The sequence below is a fragment of the Hypanus sabinus genome, chromosome 22, assembly GCF_030144855.1.
Source record: "Hypanus sabinus isolate sHypSab1 chromosome 22, sHypSab1.hap1, whole genome shotgun sequence".
Classification (NCBI taxonomy): Eukaryota; Metazoa; Chordata; class Chondrichthyes; order Myliobatiformes; family Dasyatidae; genus Hypanus; species Hypanus sabinus.
In genome coordinates, this window is record NC_082727.1 from 57,661,335 (window position 1) to 57,680,197 (window position 18,863).

An 18,863-nucleotide genomic window follows, 5' to 3' on the forward strand; every position below is an offset into this window, starting at 1 on the left:
ATCAACACACACAAAATGCTAGGGGAACTCAGCAGGTCAGGTAGCATGTATGGACATGAATAAACAGTTGACATTTTGGGCCGCGACCCTTCGTCAGGACTGTAAGCATTTTGCTTTAAAAAAGCAACAGGTAGCAGAGCTGCTGCTTCATAACTCAAGCAATCTTTGTTCAATCCTGAGTAACACACAGAAAATGTTGCAAGAACTCAGCAGGCCAAATGACATCTACAGTACTGTGCAAAAGTCTTAGCCACATATATATTGTTAGGGTGCCTAAGATTTTTGCACAGTACTGTAGTAATTTTATGTACTGCATTCTACTTCTTCTGCTGCAAAAAAAAATCAAATTTCATTACCTATGTGAGTGATGATAAACCTGATTCAGATATGGGTCTCTGTTGTGGACTGCGATGGGAAGGGGGCAGAGAGAGAGGAAGAGCGAGGGGAAGAGCGAGGGGAGGGAGTGGGAAGCACCAGAGAGACATTCTGTAACGATCAATAAGCCAGTTGTTTGGAATGAAATGGCCTTGCCTGGTGTCTCAGGGCTGGGTGTGTCTGCATTCTTGACACCCCTTCCCCCAAACACCACCCCGGCACTCCTTCTCCGCCACCTGCCCCACACCTCTCTTGTGGCACTCCACCCTTGCTGTTCCTGACATCCCATCCTCCAATCACATTTACAAACTCACCCTCCACTCCACATTGACAAATACAGTGCAAATGTCTTCGCCACACTAGCCAGATAGGGTAGGTGTGCCTAAGACTTTTGCACAGTACTGTATGTGGAGATGAATAAAGAATCAATGTTCTGGGCTGAGACCCTTTATCAGCACTGGTCATGGGAGAAAGAGAAGGAAGCGGGGCACTGGCTGGGGAGTGCGGGCGGGCAATTAGAAGCAGGAGAAGAGAAGAGAGGGGGAAAGAGAGGAGCCAGATCACTTCTTCTCATTGATGCTGTCTGTCTTGCTAAAGTTCCTCCAGCATTTTGCGTCTGTAATTCTGGATTAACAGCATCTGCAGAATCTCTTGTGTTATTGGTTCAGAACTGAACTCAGGTGATGCCTGGCTGGAGTTTGCAAGCTCTCCCTGGGACAATGTAACTCTTCCAGTTTCCTCCAATATCCCACAACGATGTGCATCCGGTGGGTAGGTTAACTGACCACTCTAACTTGCTGCACGTTAAGAAGATCGGGACAAATGAGAAAGGGGAGGATTACTGTAGAAATGAGTGTTTGATGAACTCACTGTGCTGAATGGCTTGTTCTTGCACCTGTATCTCTCTATGACTCCATGGTTCAATGAAGCTTGGAAGAAAAATGTCACTCATCTCACCTGTAAACTATATTTTCCTTGTGAAGATCTCCCAGACCACAACAGATTTCAGCTGCGTAAAATACTGCCCGGTCTTCTTCAAACCCTGGATTTCCCATGTTGTAGATATGGAACTTCAAGTCACCTCCATTCATTAAGGTCAGAACTAAGCACAGTGCGTCCTTTGTTTCATAAGCATAAGCTAAATTAACCTATGAATACAAGAAACATACAAATAGTTCATTAAATAAAATAGTGATAGATACAAAAAAAAAATCAACAGCGCATGGTATAGTCTGAATTCCAAAGTTTTAACATCACTTGTAATAAAATAGACAATTGATTTAAACAATAGAGCAATTGAGATTTATTCTGGAATAAAACATTGTGGGTGCAGGAAGCCTGATTCAGAAACTGCACCTGTGATTAGAGGCCATTGCCCTATCACTAGCTCAGTGGGAGATGGAAAATTGCAAGATGGTACAACCACAGTTTAGCTGGCGGGTGGTGTAGTGGCATCCGCACCAGACTTTCAGGTGAGTGGTCCCAGGTTCGACTCTGGATGGCTCCTTGCAAGCTTTCCATCTGCGCCTGGTTGAGCATCGAACTAGCAACTCAGCCTCATAAAAAAACAGACAAATACTAAAGCAACGGCAAAGTTGCTGTTTGATGCACCACAAGGCACGGAGAGGAACAACAAAACAAAATTACAACTGTGATGATGAAATGGTGGAGCAGACTTGATGGGCCAAATGGCCTAATTCTGTTCCTATATCTTATGATCATATGATCTAAACTACATTTTAGCTTTATAGGCCCCAGATGCATGATGTCTCATCACCAATGTGGTCCTGACAGCAGGAGGCATTGCACTTCCTGACTAGGAATGATGTTAGGGTGGCTCCTACAAGTTTAAGTTGGTGCCTCTTCACTGAGACCAAATACATCTCATATACAGCTCCTCACTGAGGTACAGGTAGGAGAACTGCTCCGTGGTCTTCCAGCTGAGACCCATACCTTCACCCCTATGTTCCTGCTTGTCCTGAACTGTGTATCTGCTCGTTCCCCATGGGCAAAATGAGCCTGTGGCAAAAGTGTCAAAACACAGTAACAATGTTCAGCGGCTCTCTCCCACATAGTTGAGCAATTTTACAGAACTTCAGAATGGTTTATTTTAATTTTTTTATTGAGATACAGCATGGAATAGGCCCTTCTAGCCATTGCAGCCAAGCCACCCAGCAACCCCTGATTTAACCTGAGCCAAACCACAGGACCGTTTACAATGACCAATTAACCTACCAACTGGTACATCTTTGGACTGTGGGAGGAAACATGGTCACAGGGAGTACATACAAACTCCTTACAGGCAGCGGCGGGAATCGAACCTGGGTCACCTATACTATAAAGCATTGTGCTAACTACTATACTACTGTGCTGCCCTTGTACACAATATGTGCTGGCATTTATTTCCCACCTCTTACTGTTGTTCTAATCAGGAAACAGTTAAATGTTAGTCATATTCGTGGGTCTGGGTCTGGCATATTACATGGCTCAAGAATGGAAAATCTCCCTTCTTGAGTGACATTAATGACAGGGATGCTAGTGAACATTTCAACCGATCCAACCTCAAAGAACGGCAGTGCATATGTTCTTTACCCAGAAACAATAGCCATCAGGAGTGGGAATCAGAATCAGGTTTACTACCACTGGCATATGTTGTGAGATTGGTTAACTTTGTGGCAGCTGTAAAATGCAATACATAATAATAGAAAAGTAATGTGAATTACAGTAAATATATATATAGTAGTTAAATTAAATACATAGTTAAAAATAGAAATAAAAAAGTAGTGAGGTAGTGTTCATGGGTTCAATGTCCATTCAGAAATCTGATAACAGAGGGAAAGAAGCTGTTCCTGAATCACTGAGTGGGTGCCTTCAGGCTTCTGTACCTCGATGGTAGCAATGTGAAGAGGACAAGTCCTGGTTGATGGGGGTCCTTAATGATGGATACTGTCTTTTTAAGGTATCGTTCCTTGAAGATGTCCTGGATACTATGGAGCTGAGTGCCCATGATGGAGCTGACTGAGTTTTACTTAGTCAATCTTACTCATTCATGATTAACTGAAGACACACAGCTACTTCAATTCCACTATGGCTGAATGTTTATTCAAGGCAGATGAGGGATTTTTTGCATTCTGTTACCTGTTATGTTTAAGTCAGCATCTTAAATTGAGAATATGCTGAGGTTCTCCAAGAAAATGCATTGTTTGCAAAATCTAAGCTTTGTATAATGTAAGTAATCCTGAAGTGCTATTAATGTTTGTATGACTTTATATAAAGTGTGATTAAGTATTTAATGGGTGACAATGCAGCACATGCTCAGGCTAAACTGGATGCTGGCGATACTGCTGTTCACTGTACTGCACTGTAAACACTTGAAACCACTTGTTATAATGCTGTTTACACTGTAAACACATGCTGGTGTTTATGCACATTTTGTTCCGTACCTGGCTTGGAGATGCCAGAAACAGTCAAGAGTGAAAATGAAATGATTTCTCAGCTTCAACAAGTTGGGAACTATGAAGAATTTGGAGGTATTGCCAATCATCATGAAAGTTACAATAAAAATAAAATTTAGAGGATGCAATCATAGAAGGCATTGTAAAAAGGCAGTCCATTATCTGCACAATGCACACAAAATACTGGAGGAACTCAGCAGGCCAGATAGCATCTATGGGAAAAAGTATAGTCAACGCTTTGGAACAAAATCCTTTGACAGGACTGGAGACTGTACTTTTTTCCATAACACTGCCTGGCCTGATGAGTTCCTCCAGCATTTTTTGTGTGTTGCTTGGACTTCCAGCATTTGCAGATTTTCCCTTGTTTGCCATTATCTGCCCGAGGTGTCTACATTAATTTTGTCAATTTACAGTCAATCAAAGAACACGGCAGCATACACAAGATTAATTCCTTCGTCAATATCTATTACATAGTACTGTAGTAGTGGTAGTGTTCTAATTTGATCTTTATTTCATTTGAATATATAATTTGTTACTCAGTTAAATGATAGTGTATCTTTTTTCAATACCTTTTAAAACTATTTCCATTAAACTTTAGCTAATTGGGGCAGCCACTTAATTGGACTAAAATGTACTGATTTCAATGTGTCCCAATTAACTGGAATCCACTTTACTTGTAAATATATGTGGATAAGGTTGATACTTGAAAATACCTTCCATGAACAAAGCATTGTTGAAGTACTAAGGCTGCCAATCCTACCTTCAAGTACCCACCCTACTTTCTTAAGACATCTGAAGAATACATAAAAATATTGAATGCAAAAGATGTCAAAAAGTTACATAACTACCAAATAGGGGAAGTAATTGATAGCAGTTGGATTATCTAGCATGGACTTCACAATAAGATTTGCATATATAATTAATGAAGTACAGATATATTTTCCAGAGACATTTTAATGTTTCCAAGGTGTGCAGGGGGCCAAACGCCACTAAGTGTTATTTTAATATTTATTAATGCTTCAAGACCCAATTTACTCAATTCAATGATTTACCTTAAAACAAGGGAAGTCTGGAAAGTAAGAATCTTTAGGTTCTAAGGAAGCAGCATCCATCATCAGGGACTTCAGCACCCAGGACATGCTTTCTTCTCATCACTGCCATTAGGAAGCCTCAGGACTCACACTACCAGCTTCAGGAATAGTTATTACCCTCAATCTCCTGAGCCAGTGGGACAACTTCCTCAATTTCACTTGCCCCCTCATTGAAGAGTTCCCACAACTTAAAGACTCACTTTCAAGGACTCTTCAACTCTTGTTTTTGACATATATTGTTTATTTATTCATTATTACTATTTCTTTTTTATTTGCCCTGTTTGTTGTCCTTTGCACACTGGTTGACTACCCATTTTGGTGCTGTCTTTCATTGATTCTGTTACGGTTATGATCATTATTCTATTAAAGGTTTGTTAGGCAGTCCTTCCCTCTGCTAGTCTGCAGGTCATGTGAAGCCTTGGGAGCAGGTGGTGGATGGTTGAGTGAGCAGCTGGTGCACATCACAGGTCCTGGCTATGCGACCAGTGATGCCAGGTAGTCAATCTCTGAAGAGTATTGATAATGGCTGGGATCACACATCTTATAAAGACACTGCCTAGAAGAAGACAATGGCAAGCTACTTCCGTGGAACAATCATAGCAATGAGACCATGATCGCCCACATCATATGATATGGCACATAATGGTGATGATGATGCCTCAATTAGACGGTATGAACTACAAGGGAAGGTTCAATAAACTTGGATAGTTTGCTCTGAAGCATTATAGGCTGAATGGAGACCAGACAGGTAGTGGTGGCAGCAGATATGTTAGTGACATTAAATGAAATTACTATGATGAAACATTGTTCTTACATGATCGATCTTACATGATTCAACACTATTGTTGAAGAATAAAATGTTCGTCATTATTACAAAATAAAGTATTGGACATATTCATAATACAAAATTATCAGGCACAAAGAGAACACAATAGAAAGTCAACTTTCAAACACATAGTGGTTTTGATTCAATGCATCATATAACATATATGGCAATTTATGTCAAATACTTACTACAAATCTACTGTTAACTTTTTCTAAAATCTGCTTTTCATTTAAAGCCATAGCTTCTCCTTTTCTCTTTTTTATTCGCTTTTTCTCTAATTTCTTACAAGCATACATTTTTCCTGTAGCCCGGACTTGACAGGCACACACCTACAATTGAAGAAAACACAGTAAGCATTTCTGTAATTGATCTCATTGCATTCAGAACTGACTTGGAAAAACAGGCATTTAATACTTAAAGCCCTTTCCCTTGGCAAACATCTTGTGATGATTATGAAATTGTACAGTATGCTTTTGCTATTTTATCGATGGCCATGTACAGTCAAAATATTAGTTTAACTACTTAGATGGATTGTTTAAAAAAAAGTCCAACTCATCGTTTTAATCCATCAGACAATCTTACTTTAAAATTACAAAAGGAAAACCCAAACAGAACCTATCAAAGAGGTGTACTTACCTCACCAAAGCCGCCTTTTCCTAGAACTCTGTATTGCCTAAAGGTGTTTTTTGTTACAGCTTGTCTAAAAGAAAAAATATATCCTTAGTACAGAATGCAGATGTTTCCATTCAGAAGAAAAAAACAAATGACTAAAAGTTTTGACACAAGTGAGTACTAACACTCCAATTCCACTCCCACCAATGAGACAACTCTGTTCCCCTTTGTAAAGGTGCTAGCAGAGCAACATTATCCTTAGACGTGATTATTTCAGTCAACCGTTACCGATAATTGTAATTTACAACTGTTGTCGTTGCTTTTGGCTTTCAAACTAAACTTATTTCAATGTAACTAAATGCAGTTGGAAGGACGACAGTGCAAATGAAACCAAGGCAGTTTAAATGGTTCGGCACAGACTAGATGGGCCGAAGGGCTTGTCTCTGTGCTGTGCTTTTCTATGACTGAGAAATTTTATGTATTGCACTGTACTGCTGTTGCAAAAAGAAAACAAATTTCATAATATACTGTATATGACTGATGATAAACCTGGCTCTGATATGAGTCTCTATTGTGGACTGAGAGTAGGAAGGGGGCAGGGAGAGAGGAATAATTTTTGGGAAAGGGGGAAGGGAGAGGGGAGAGAGCAGGAAGCACCAGAGAGACATTGTGTAATGATCAATAAATCAATTGTTTGGAATCAAATGACCTTGCCTGGTGTCTCAGGGCTGGTGTGTCTGCATCTGCATCAACCCCTGCCCCTGGCACTCCTTCTCTGCCACCTGCCCCATAACCCTCCTGGTGTGCGCTACCCTTACAATTCCTTTGCTCCAACCAGATTTACAAACTCGCTCTCCACTTCACATTAAAAAATGCAGTACTCTGGAAAAAGTCTTAGGCACCCTAGCTGTATCTATATGCCTAAGACTTTTGCAGAGTAGTGTGTGTACAGTTAATAGCAGGACAAACAATCTGTTCTTCAGGGGAATAACAGTCTTCTATAATATGCTAGCCCACTGCATCATTATCATTTATAAAGTAGAACTGATAGAGAGAAACAAAGTTACTGACAGCACTTCTGTCCCTTTACAAAAGCAATTATGTCTTAGTCCAGTAATATAGATTCTTTAGTCTTCTTACTATAAAAGGAATATACTTGCTACGGAGGAATTGTAGTGAAGATTCACCACAATGTTTTTTTTAAGACTGGCAGGCCTGTCTTGTAAAAAGAAACTGAGTAGGCTAGGGTCTACTTCTGAACAACAAATAAGATGCTGGAGGATCTCATTGGGTCAGACAGCATCTGTGGAAGGGAATAGATAGTCATCATTTCAGATCTGGTCCTCCACCCTGGTCTAGATGTCTCAGCCCTTCATCAAAAACTAATATTCATAGGTTTTTGAATTTTCAGAAAATTAAGGGATCTGGGGAAATCGGAATTAAGGCAGAAATTGTTAAACCTCTGATTAAAGCAGGTCTAAGAGGTCAAATGGCCTATTCATTCTCCAATGTCTTATGTTCTGATGAGGTCAAAATAAATCATACAAGGGAAACTTAACAAAATAACTCTCTCTGTAAACTGAAAATTTAAACAAAAGGCATGTACATTCAGTGGCCACTTCATTAGGTACACCTTTACCTCGCTTGTTAATGCAAATATTTAATCAATCATGTGGCAGCAACTCAATGTATAAAAACATGCAGATATGGTCAAGAGGTTCAATTGTTCTTCAGACTAAATGTCAGAATGGGGAAGAAATGTGATCCAAGTGAATTTGACTGTGGAATGTTTGTTGATGTCAGACATGGTGGTTTGAGAATCTAAGAAACTGATCTCCTGGGGTTTTCACACACAAAAGTTTACAGAGAATGGTGCGATAAACAAAAATAAACATACAGTGAGTTGTAGTTCAGTGGATGAAAATGCCCTGTGAATGAGAGAGGTTGGAGGAGAATGGCCAGACTGGTTCAAGCTGACAGGGAGGCCACAGTAACTCAAACATCCATGTGTGCAGATGAGAATCTTTGAATGTACAACATGTTGAACCTTGAGGTGGATGGTCTGTAGCAGCAGAAGACAACACTGGGTTCCACTCCGGTTATTAAAGGGGGTCACTGAGTGTATAAGGAATGATCTAATCACATCGCTAAGTGCAGAGTTATATAACAATTTAGTAAAGTATATTTTTCTTCCAGTCATGGAATGTCAAAGTTTACTTTGTGTAACTTTTCAATGCTTCTTACAGCATTTTGGATAATATATCGTTTAACTGTGATGTTTAGAGCTTCATCACAGATCTGTTTAATTACACTTTGCGCTGTAGTCTCTGGATTTCAAAGGAATTCATTGCAAATTCAGAGGCACGGCACATAATGTAAGGTGTTTGGCTGACACAAATAGTAATGGGGTTGGAATGAGTTGGGTACAATTCAAGAGTGAAGCGGAGAAAGGGAACACATGAAAAATACATTCTCCCAGAAAATCTAGTCAACTGTGGAGCAACACTGGCAGAGGCCGAACTTCAATTTGCATCCAGGCCTTAAAACTTGGCCTGGTCGATGGTAAGAGGTAAGGAGTGAAATCATTGACATTACCGGCGACCTCTGTGCTACAGCTGTCCGGGTAACATAAACCTACATTTGTAGAATTCACACATCACTACCCAAAAATTTGAGTTATAAAAAGAAATTGTCCTCAATGAATCTACTCTATGTGAAAAAAGTAAATAAATAATCACAAAATTTATTTTTATTCAGCTTGAATTATTTTGCCGCATGCAAAGAATCTATGGCTAGGTGTTGTAGAAAATCATAATATGGATAAGTTTTGAGGAAAGAAAATAATCCCAACCTACTCTCCCCCACCAATGCCTGCCCCCTGTAATGTAGGGTGACTTGTACTTGAAAAAAGCTGTGCATCTATAATGAAGCACTGTTGTGCTGTTATAATACTTGAAAAGAATTGAAGCAATAACTGTGGCACAGATTATACAGTACAAAACTTTGTAGAAGTTTAACCTAGTACGTTTCAAAAATCTAATCTAATTATCAACCTGTTAAATTAATCTCAAGTGTGGAGTCTGCCTGGTGTTTCAGATTCTCAACCTTCCTGAACATTCTGCAGCTTTCTCTGATTTTCTAAAAGGCAGTGAAAATAATCTTAGCCATTCTTCTAAAAGCCTTACCTTTCCAGCCATTTCCACTGGAGAAAGCGATCAAAGTACATGCTTTCCTGATAGTCATTAAATGGCTGATCACTGAGATAATCATGCACCGACCTGCAGTTGAACATAAAAATTATTACACAGGGAAAAACAATATGGTAAGAGTTTACAGCAGGGCATCACAGCTTTTTTTTAATGCCATGGGTCCCTACCATTAACCGAGGGGTTTGTGGACCCCAGATTGGGAACCCTTGGCTTAGAGCAACATCAATCAGCCCACACTCCTAACAAGTCAAGTTCATTGTCATTTAACTACATGCATGTGTATGACATATCTAACCATATAAAGTACATAGAAATTAGACAATGTTTCTTTGAACCGGGGTGTAATACACATAACATAGGACAAAATCTACAGATGAATCACACAAAAATAATAAACCAAAGTGCATTAATATTAAATATTGTAAGGGTCAGAACAGATTGACCGGTGACGTTCCGAATATGATGCGGTCAGCAGTTCAGAAGCCTAATGGCCTGGGGGAAGAAATTGCTTCTCATCTCAATTGTTCTTGTTTTTATGCACTGTAGTCTCCTGCCTGGTGGTAGAAAGTCAAAGAGGACGCTGGATGGATGAGTGGGATCCTTAGAAACACTAAGGGCCCTGCATAGGCAGTGCTCCTGATAAATATCCCCAATGGATGGTAGGGAGACCCCTATTCTCCTTATTTATTCAAACAAGCCACTCATGATTTTGAAACCAATCTCTTTCTCTGCTGATAGAGTAAACAATAGCGTGAGCACTGGAGTTAACAGTGCCAATGAAGTCCCTTATCCCTGGTGCTGTTCCACTAAATCTCTTCTTCACCCTTTCTAAGATCTTTGTAACTTTTCTAAAATTGATTACAGTAGTAATTAGGCTAAGGCATAATCATTGCTTTGTGTTTTAGCATGCTTCTCTCAGCCAACAAACTCTTGTAGCCCTGATGAAAGATCTTGGCCCAAAGCAATGTCTATTTATTCCCTTCCATAGATGGTGAACTCCTCCAGCATTTTGTGTGTGTTACTCTTGTAGCTTTTAACAGACTTCCCAAAACAGATCAGCCACACACAATATTGTGCAAAAGTCTTAGGTATATATATATATATAGTTTGGGTGCCTAACACTTTTACACAACACTGTATTTGTCAACATGGAGCAGAGAGCAAGTTTATAAATCTGATGGGAACAAAGGATGTTGAGAATGCCGAGGATGGAGGGCAGCGGGAGGAGTGTGGGACAGGTGGCAGATAAGAGTGCCAAGGGCAGTGGGTGGCACGGGTACAGATGCACCTGGCCCAGAGACACCAGGCAAGATCACTTCATTCCAAACAATTGGTTTATTGGTCACTATAGAATGTTTCTTTGGTGCTTCCCACTCCCTCCCCTCTCCCTTCTTTTCACAACAATGATTCCCCTCTCCCTGTCCCCTTCCCACTCTCAATCCACAATAGTGACCCATATCAGAATCACGTTTATTATCACTCACATTTGTCATGAAGTTTGGTTTTTTTGCGGCAACAGTACAGTGCAATATGTAAAATTACCACAGAACTGTGCAGGTCTTAGGCACTTTAGCTATACTGTATATGTGTACCTAAGACTTTTGCACAGTACTATACTTTCAGCCAAGGACACATAATTCCTTCTGTTAAAACTGCACCATTTTCATTCCTCCAACCAAAACTGTTTCACTTCACACTTCCTTAATTTTAATAGGGCTCACATTTGTCCTGTTCTCCTTTATCCATTATTTCATTCCTAGGCTTTCCAGTTTTCATTGCAATAAAAAGCAAACACCATCCCTCCACCAAATCTCAGCTTTACTCTTGATAGTTCTTCACACCTATTGGGACTTACTTCCAAAATTTCCCTTTCATCTTCCTCACACCATTCTGTGCCACACTGTCAGTGACAGCTCACCTGTCAGTGCTTCATTCTAAACATATTGTGTCTGCCTTGGTATTCATCTCTCTTCAGTGTTTAACCAGCTTCTATCGCCACCACTTATTCTTTCCTGTATTTCCTGAATATCCTGAAATCTGCAATACTGTTCTCAAATAATTAAATGAATAAACTTAGCTACATATGCACCAATATATCAAATTTAACGAAGTAATGAGCTTCCTCAAAATTCACATTCAAAGTTTCTGAAAATAATTTGCCTTGGTCAGTTATATATGCCAGCAATAATTTCTCCTTACTTATCAGAAGCCCTGACAATGTTACTGAGCATTTCTGTACGGTTGAGGTACTCAACAAGAGGTTGATAAAACACTAACATTCAATTGTGAAAACAAAATCAAATACTTGCAAATAGTTCTAAAGTTTAGTTGTGTAAATCCTCCAGGAGGACCACAATTATGTTGTGGTTTCATGTCTCGATGAAGTATGAACTACATAGATGTGTAAAATGAAACTGTGTTTAGAATGCACTGTTGGACATTTCTTACTTTTAATTTGGCATATATGTAAACTTATTAATATCATAAATATTTAAGTACTACTAAAGTTGTGCAATTATTTTAAAATATATTTTTTCTATTATAACAGCTCAGTAAATCACCTTCAAAAAGTGATGCCTCAAAAAGGCAGCATCCATCATTACGGACCCCGATCACCCAGGACATGCTCTCTTCTCATTGCTACCATGAGGGAGGAGGTACAGGAGCCTGAAGGCACACACTCAACAACTCGAGGACAGCTTCTTCCCCCCCACCATCAGATTTCTGAATGAACATTGAACTCATGAACACTACCTCACTATTTTTCCCTTTCTTTTTGCACTACTTATTTAATTTATTTTTATACATAATTCTTATTGCGATTTGTGCTTTTTAATATGTATTGGTTGTACTGCTGTCTCAAAGTGAACAAATGTCACGACATATGCTGGTGATGTTAAACCAGATTCTTATTCAGTACTATAGACTCATGCAACAGAACAAAACATTTTTAAGAGCAATAGACACAAAGTGTTGGAGTAACCCAGGTCAGGCAGCATCTATGGAGAGGAATAAACATTCAATGCTTTGGGCTGAGACACTTCATCAGGACTGTCATATGTTGAAAGATTGGAGTGACTGGGCTTGTATGCACTGGAATTTAGAAGGATAAGAGGGGATCTGATTGAAACATATAAGATTATTAAGAGATTGGACACACTGGAGGCAGGAAGCATGTTCCCGCTGATGGGTGAGTCCAGAACTAGAGGCCACAGTTTAAGAATAAGGGGTAGGCCATTTAGAACAGAGATGCGGAAAAACTTTTTCACCCAGAATGTGGTGGATATGTGGAATGCTCTGCCGCAGAAGGCAGTGGAGGCCAAGTCTCTGGATGCATTCAAGACAGAGCTCTTATAGATAGCGGGGTCAAGGGATATGGGGAGAGGGCAGTAACGGGGTACTTATTGTGTATGATCAGCCATGATCACAGTGAATGGCGGTGCTAGCTAGAAGGGCTGAATGGCCTACTCCTGCACTGACTGTCTATTGTCTTTTAAACATTTTAACTTTTATATCCTCTTTCACAATCACCACACAACCTCAGTATGCCACTTGCAAACCAAGTTAACACATTTATTCTGCTTTCAAAACCTGTTATAAACCTATTACTTCAGGGCTGCCATTCCCATTAGTCACTTTAATGAAACTATTACCCCTTTACAGGGACTGGTGGTCAGGCTGTAGGTCATAGGCAGAGTTCTGATGAAATATGTATTACTCACAATGTCATGTGGGTAGTTACTGCTGAGATAAATCATGGGCTGTATCTGAAACAGCTTTCCCATGTCATTCATATGCCTGCCTTCCATTTACATAGTGCCCTGCATTATTCTGTGAAACTGCATCAGCCATAAAAGGAGCTGTCAAGTCGCACCTCTGACATGCAAAGTAAGCTCACATTATTCCATGAGAGCATTAAACAAAATTTAACACCAAGCAATAGAAAGGATTATTGAAGTAGAAGATTAAAGGATTGGTCCAAGAAGTTGGAGTTAAGGAGAGTCTTTAAGAAGAAAGATCAGGAGTTTAGATCCTTGGCAGCTGAAGGCACTTATAATTGGAGGCCATTCAGCCCATTGAGCATACCCTAACTCCCAGCCAGATAATCCATCAGGATGCATTCTCCCTTTCTTTCTCTGTAGCTTGCAACTTATTCTCTCTCATATATGTAAATCAAAGCCTCTTTGGCTTTTTTTTTAGCCATTTTCCTACACTGAGGTGTAATTTGCAGTGGCCAGGGGAATCGCACACAGTCATGGGGAGAATATACAAATTCCACATCAAGAGCGCTGAAGGGCAGATGAAACTCAGGTCCCCGAGCCTGTGAGGTAATTATGTGAACTGTTGCATCACCATACCACATAGCTTCCACTGAAGCAGCTCTATCAGAGATGAACAAGAACAGTGGCAATATCTTCAGTCCTGATGAAGGGTCTTGGCTGGAAACATTGACTGTTTACTCTTTTCTGTAGATGCTGCCTGGCCTGCTGAGTTCCTTTGTGTGCATTATTTTGATTTCCGGCATCTGCAGATTTTCTCTTGTTAGTGGCAATATCTTGTTGGTTGTAGAGCCAGAAAAGAATGTAGTCACAGACAGGGGTGAGGTATCGGAGAAATTAGAGGGTTTTTTTGTTAGGGATTTTAATTTTAGGCCTTGTTTAAGAGTTAACAGTAGTTAGGAAGCCAAAGGTGATAGGTGATGGACACTGCTGCAGAATTGCCTCTGACCTGTAAGTTGATTGTAAAACAGGACACGCATATATTGAGGGGAGATAAATGACGGTATAGCAGTTATTCCCAGCGGGGGTGGTTATGTGTCCTGAGGGGATGTTAGGGGAAATAGAGGTTGTTGGGGTGGGGGAGGTTGCAGTACCCTAACTCGAGGCATGAGACCTGACCAAATGTGTAGACCATTTATGTATACAGTGCATACCATTTATGATGGAGAAATTAGCACTGATGAATAAATGCTTACACTTCTAATTTTACATATTACGATGTTTCCTTAGCCACACGCTGATTCAATTAAAAAAAACGAGATAACAGCGGCACACCCTGTCTTTATAACATAAGCAGCTTCATAGCTGTGTGTGTGGGTGTGTGTGTTCATACAGTGAGCCTCAATGGGCAGTAGAGTGACTTAGTTTCTCAACAATATACAAGCTAGCCAGCTTAAAACCTCAAAATATAAGTAGTGTACATGTGCACATTCACAAGCAATAGCTCCTTAGAAACATTCGCCATATACTGTGTACAAATGTCTTTATAGAGACATTAACTACAACTTCAAAGTGCAGAGACAGAAGATTGACAAACTTTCAAACCCCAGTATGTTTCTCGCATGCTTTATTCCAAGTATTTTAACTTACAGTGTCAAGTATGCTGGTTATGATGAACTAAATTCACAAAACCTTCAGCTTCTTCCCTTCTACCATCTGATTTCTGAATGGACATTAAACCCATGGACACTACAGCACTATTTCTTTTCTCTTTTCTCACTACTTATTTAACTAGCATTTAATATCGGCAATTTACTTGCAAATGTTTCATCACCATGCGAGGCAACACCAGCATTGCACTGTTAATTGTGATGTGTCCGCTGCATGCTCGGCCTCTATATACGTTTCAATCAGCTGATCGGTCGTCATTTCAGAAACTCGATTGTGATGTGGGGAGGAAGCCTGTGTGGTGAACTTAATGCATTGTGTTCTTGACTTTTGCCGGCATCGGCTTGGAAGTAGGCTCCAGGTCTACGTGTTTATTTACAGAATTGTTCATGGAAACCATGCTTCTAGGAATTCTCTTGTATGCTGTGTGTTCATTTTCACCATGACTTTCACTGATACCCAGTCGAATTTGTGCCTCATTGGTCTTCATGCCAGTTGGTCTGTATACTAGTTGATATACATTTTATTGTAATTTACAATATTGTTATTATGTACTGCTGCATAACAACAAATTTCACGACGTATGCCAGAGATATTAAACCTGATTCTGAGCAAGGACAGGCAGCAGCACCTCTGTGATGATTATTCTAAACACTGGAGCTCCACAAGTTTGTGTCCACAGCTGCCTTACTCCATTCCCTGTACACTCATGATCATGTGGGTCGATTCTGCTCTTACTAAATCTACTAATTTGCAGATACCATCGAAGTGAGCTGCATCTCAAACAATGATGAGTTGGAGTAGAGAGCTTAGTGACATGGTGTCACAACAACGCCCTTTCCCTCAACGTCAACAAAGGAGCTGGTTATTGACTTCAGGAAGGGGGCTGTAGGGGGCTGCACAGTCTTCATGAACAGTGTTGAGTTTGCAAGGGGTGAGAGTTTCCATTTCCCAGGTTTGACCATCACCATTAACTTGTCATGGGTAGATAGGGTTGTGAAGAAAGCTTTTGATACATCGACCTTCATAAATCAATGCATTGAGTCCAGGGGTGGGATGTTATGTTGAAGTTGTATAAGACATTGAGGCTTAATTTGGAGTATTGTACACAGTTCTGGTCACCTAACTAAAGGAAAGGTGGACAGAGTACAGCAATTGAGAGAATACAGAGAAAATTTACAAGGATGTTGCTGGAACATGAGTTATAAGGAAACGTTGATTAGGCTAGAACTTTATTCCCTAGAACATGGAAGATTGAGGGGAGATTTGATTATACAAAATTATGAGGGGCATAGAGAGGGTAAATGCATGCAGGCTTTTTCCATTGAGGTTGGGTGAGACTACAACGGGAGTTCATGGGTTAGGGTGAAAGGTGAAGTGTTTAAGGGGAACCCAAGAGGAAACTTTTTCATTTGGAGGGTGGTGGAGGTGTTGAATGAGCTGACAAGTGGCAGAAGCAATCCCCATTTCAGTGCTTCAGGGATATCTGGGTAGGTACGTGGACAGGAGGGGTGTGGAGGCCTATGGTCTGGGTGCAGGCTGATGGGATTAGGTAGTTCAAATGGTTTGGCAGGGACTAGATAGGCCAAAGGGCCTGTTTCTGTACTGTAGTTTTTCTATGGTTCTATGGTGTCTGCGAAGAAAGCTGGTTGACTTGTGTAAATATACTTTAACCAAAGTAATGACTATTGGCACCCCCACAGAAAGCTGGTTGACTTGCAGTTCTTCTGACTTTGTTTCCTGTCACAGTAGCATTTTCCTGCAGAACTGTCTAATTATATCAAACAGATGATCAACATTCCATTTAACTTGGCAAGAAAAGATGGTGGCAACAGATAAAATGGAGCAAAACTTACAGCTAACAAAACTTGCTGCTGCCTCTGGTATATAAATTCACCCTGCCCTATGTCACCTAATAACAAACTCATGCAAAAGGCTGAGAGAATATTTTGTGCTGAGGATTTTCATTTTATGAGTGTAAAAGGAGTATCAAGTTGTGTAGCAAAGCTCAACAAAAGTATACTGGAATCTGCTGGCTTCTGCAGTGATCTTGTTGACTGAAACTTCCATCAGCTTCCTGCAAACTGAGACACAATTAAGGAGCTAGCACAAACCATGCAAAAATAATATTGAGTGATTCAGTTCCAATATCTGTCTTTGACGAAACAGAATCTTTAACCCCATGTTTCCATTGACAGTCTGTAACTCACTGGGGATTGAAAGCATAATCATTGCTAAATCCTGTACCATTTATCTTTGAGTGACACATTCAACAGAAATATTCATGGGCCACAAAGCAAAGCTATTAATGCATGCCAGAAGCTGGATCTATCTGACCTTCTAATCCCCCAAACTCTCCCTACCACTGACGTGGAACAAGGCAGGGTGTAATAGAATACCTCTTTTTATTCTTGTATAGGTCTGACTTGACTATACTTATGAAACATGGACTTAATATTCTCCCCATTCATTAAATTGTACATCTACTTTCTCTATTATCAGAGTATCAAAGCTACACAGGGTACTATCTATAGGATACACTATAACAATCTAAAATTCACCTACAGCACAACCTCAGACTGCAACTTCTAGCACCTAGGAGGTCAAAGGTAGCAGACGTTTAGGGATATCATAGACTCCACAGTCCATAAAGTATCATGTCAGATTTATCCTTACCATGGTCATCCTGCACTGGTGTCAAGTCAAAGAATGTTGTTTATTTACTGAGAGACGGTGTGGAATAGACCCTTCCAGTCACACCATCCAGTAAGACCCCGATTTAATCACAGGATAATTTATAATGACAAAGGAACCTACCAACTGGTACATCTTTGGAGTGTTGGAGGAAACCAGAGCACCTGGAGGAACCCCCACACAGTCACGGTGAGAATGTATAAAATCAATAATGGGAATTGAACCTGGGTCACTGGGACTATAAAGCATTGCGCTAACCAGATTACTACTGTGCCACCTTCTAATTATCCCTACCATGGCCAGAAGCTTTTAAGAGACATTTATTCTGGCACATGAATATGAGGAAGATGGAGGGATATGGACATTGTGTGGGTAGGAGGTTAGTTTTCTTGGGGGGTGGGGGTTGATTTACTTTATAGCTGGTTCTGCACATTGTTGGCTAAAGGGTCTGTCCTGTGCTTGTGAAGCCAATGTTCCTTGTGAAACATTATTTTAACTAGGAAGATGTTCTAAACTGCCGAAGATTCAACATCGGCTTCAAGTCTGGGCATCCTTAAAGATTAGATCAACACCTATACATTACTGATATAATTCCAAGAAATTCATGAAGCAGATCTTTAAAATGTAAGTGAGCAAAACAGAGTTCTATCTTATTTTGCAAATTGTGGAAACATTCAGGGTAAGTACTTTGCAAGTAAACTTAATTAGGGAAAATATGCAGTTAGCCACAAAATTTCTAGGAAATTATGATCTGCAGTATATTTAGAAACCACAATTCCAGTATCTATATACAGAGGATAAGCACATATATTACCGGTACTTTTAACCGTTTCAATTTAAAATCCTTTTATTTTGTGACTAGGATTTGTAATGTTCTGAGCTGGAATGGGATCTTTATTGCTCCTTTGTACATTCAGAACCAGGTTTAATATAACTGGCATGTATCGTGAAATTAGTTGTCTTTGTGACAGCAGTGCAATGCAATATAATAAGAGGAAAAAACATGAATTACAGTAAGTATACAAATAAAACAGTTCAATTAAATAAAAAAGTTGTGAAGTAGCTTTCATAGTGTCCGTGACAGCTTTTGCCTTTGCGCTAGGATTATAATCCACCAGGCAGAGATGTGAGGCAGTGATTAGTCTCTCCAGCTAGGCCTAGTCTCCCCGACCCCACCTTCCTGCCCAATTTTGGCTCAGTTTCTTGCTCCTTAC

The 18,863-nt window shown here is 40.1% G+C and overlaps 1 protein-coding gene across 2 annotated transcripts in view; it reads right to left on the minus strand.

The window, feature by feature from the left end:
- Positions 1-18,863, minus strand: part of LOC132379652 (G protein-coupled receptor kinase 5-like) — a 295,141-nt gene that overhangs the window by 41,980 nt on the left and 234,298 nt on the right. For both annotated transcript variants that reach the window (XM_059947829.1, XM_059947827.1), the window contains 4 exons: positions 9,545-9,637; positions 6,384-6,447; positions 5,936-6,076; positions 1,333-1,523 (listed from right to left, as the gene is read on the minus strand). In XM_059947829.1, coding sequence (XP_059803812.1) covers positions 1,333-1,523; positions 5,936-6,076; positions 6,384-6,447; positions 9,545-9,637 — 489 coding nt within the window. The remainder of the gene's footprint in view (positions 1-1,332; positions 1,524-5,935; positions 6,077-6,383; positions 6,448-9,544; positions 9,638-18,863) is intronic.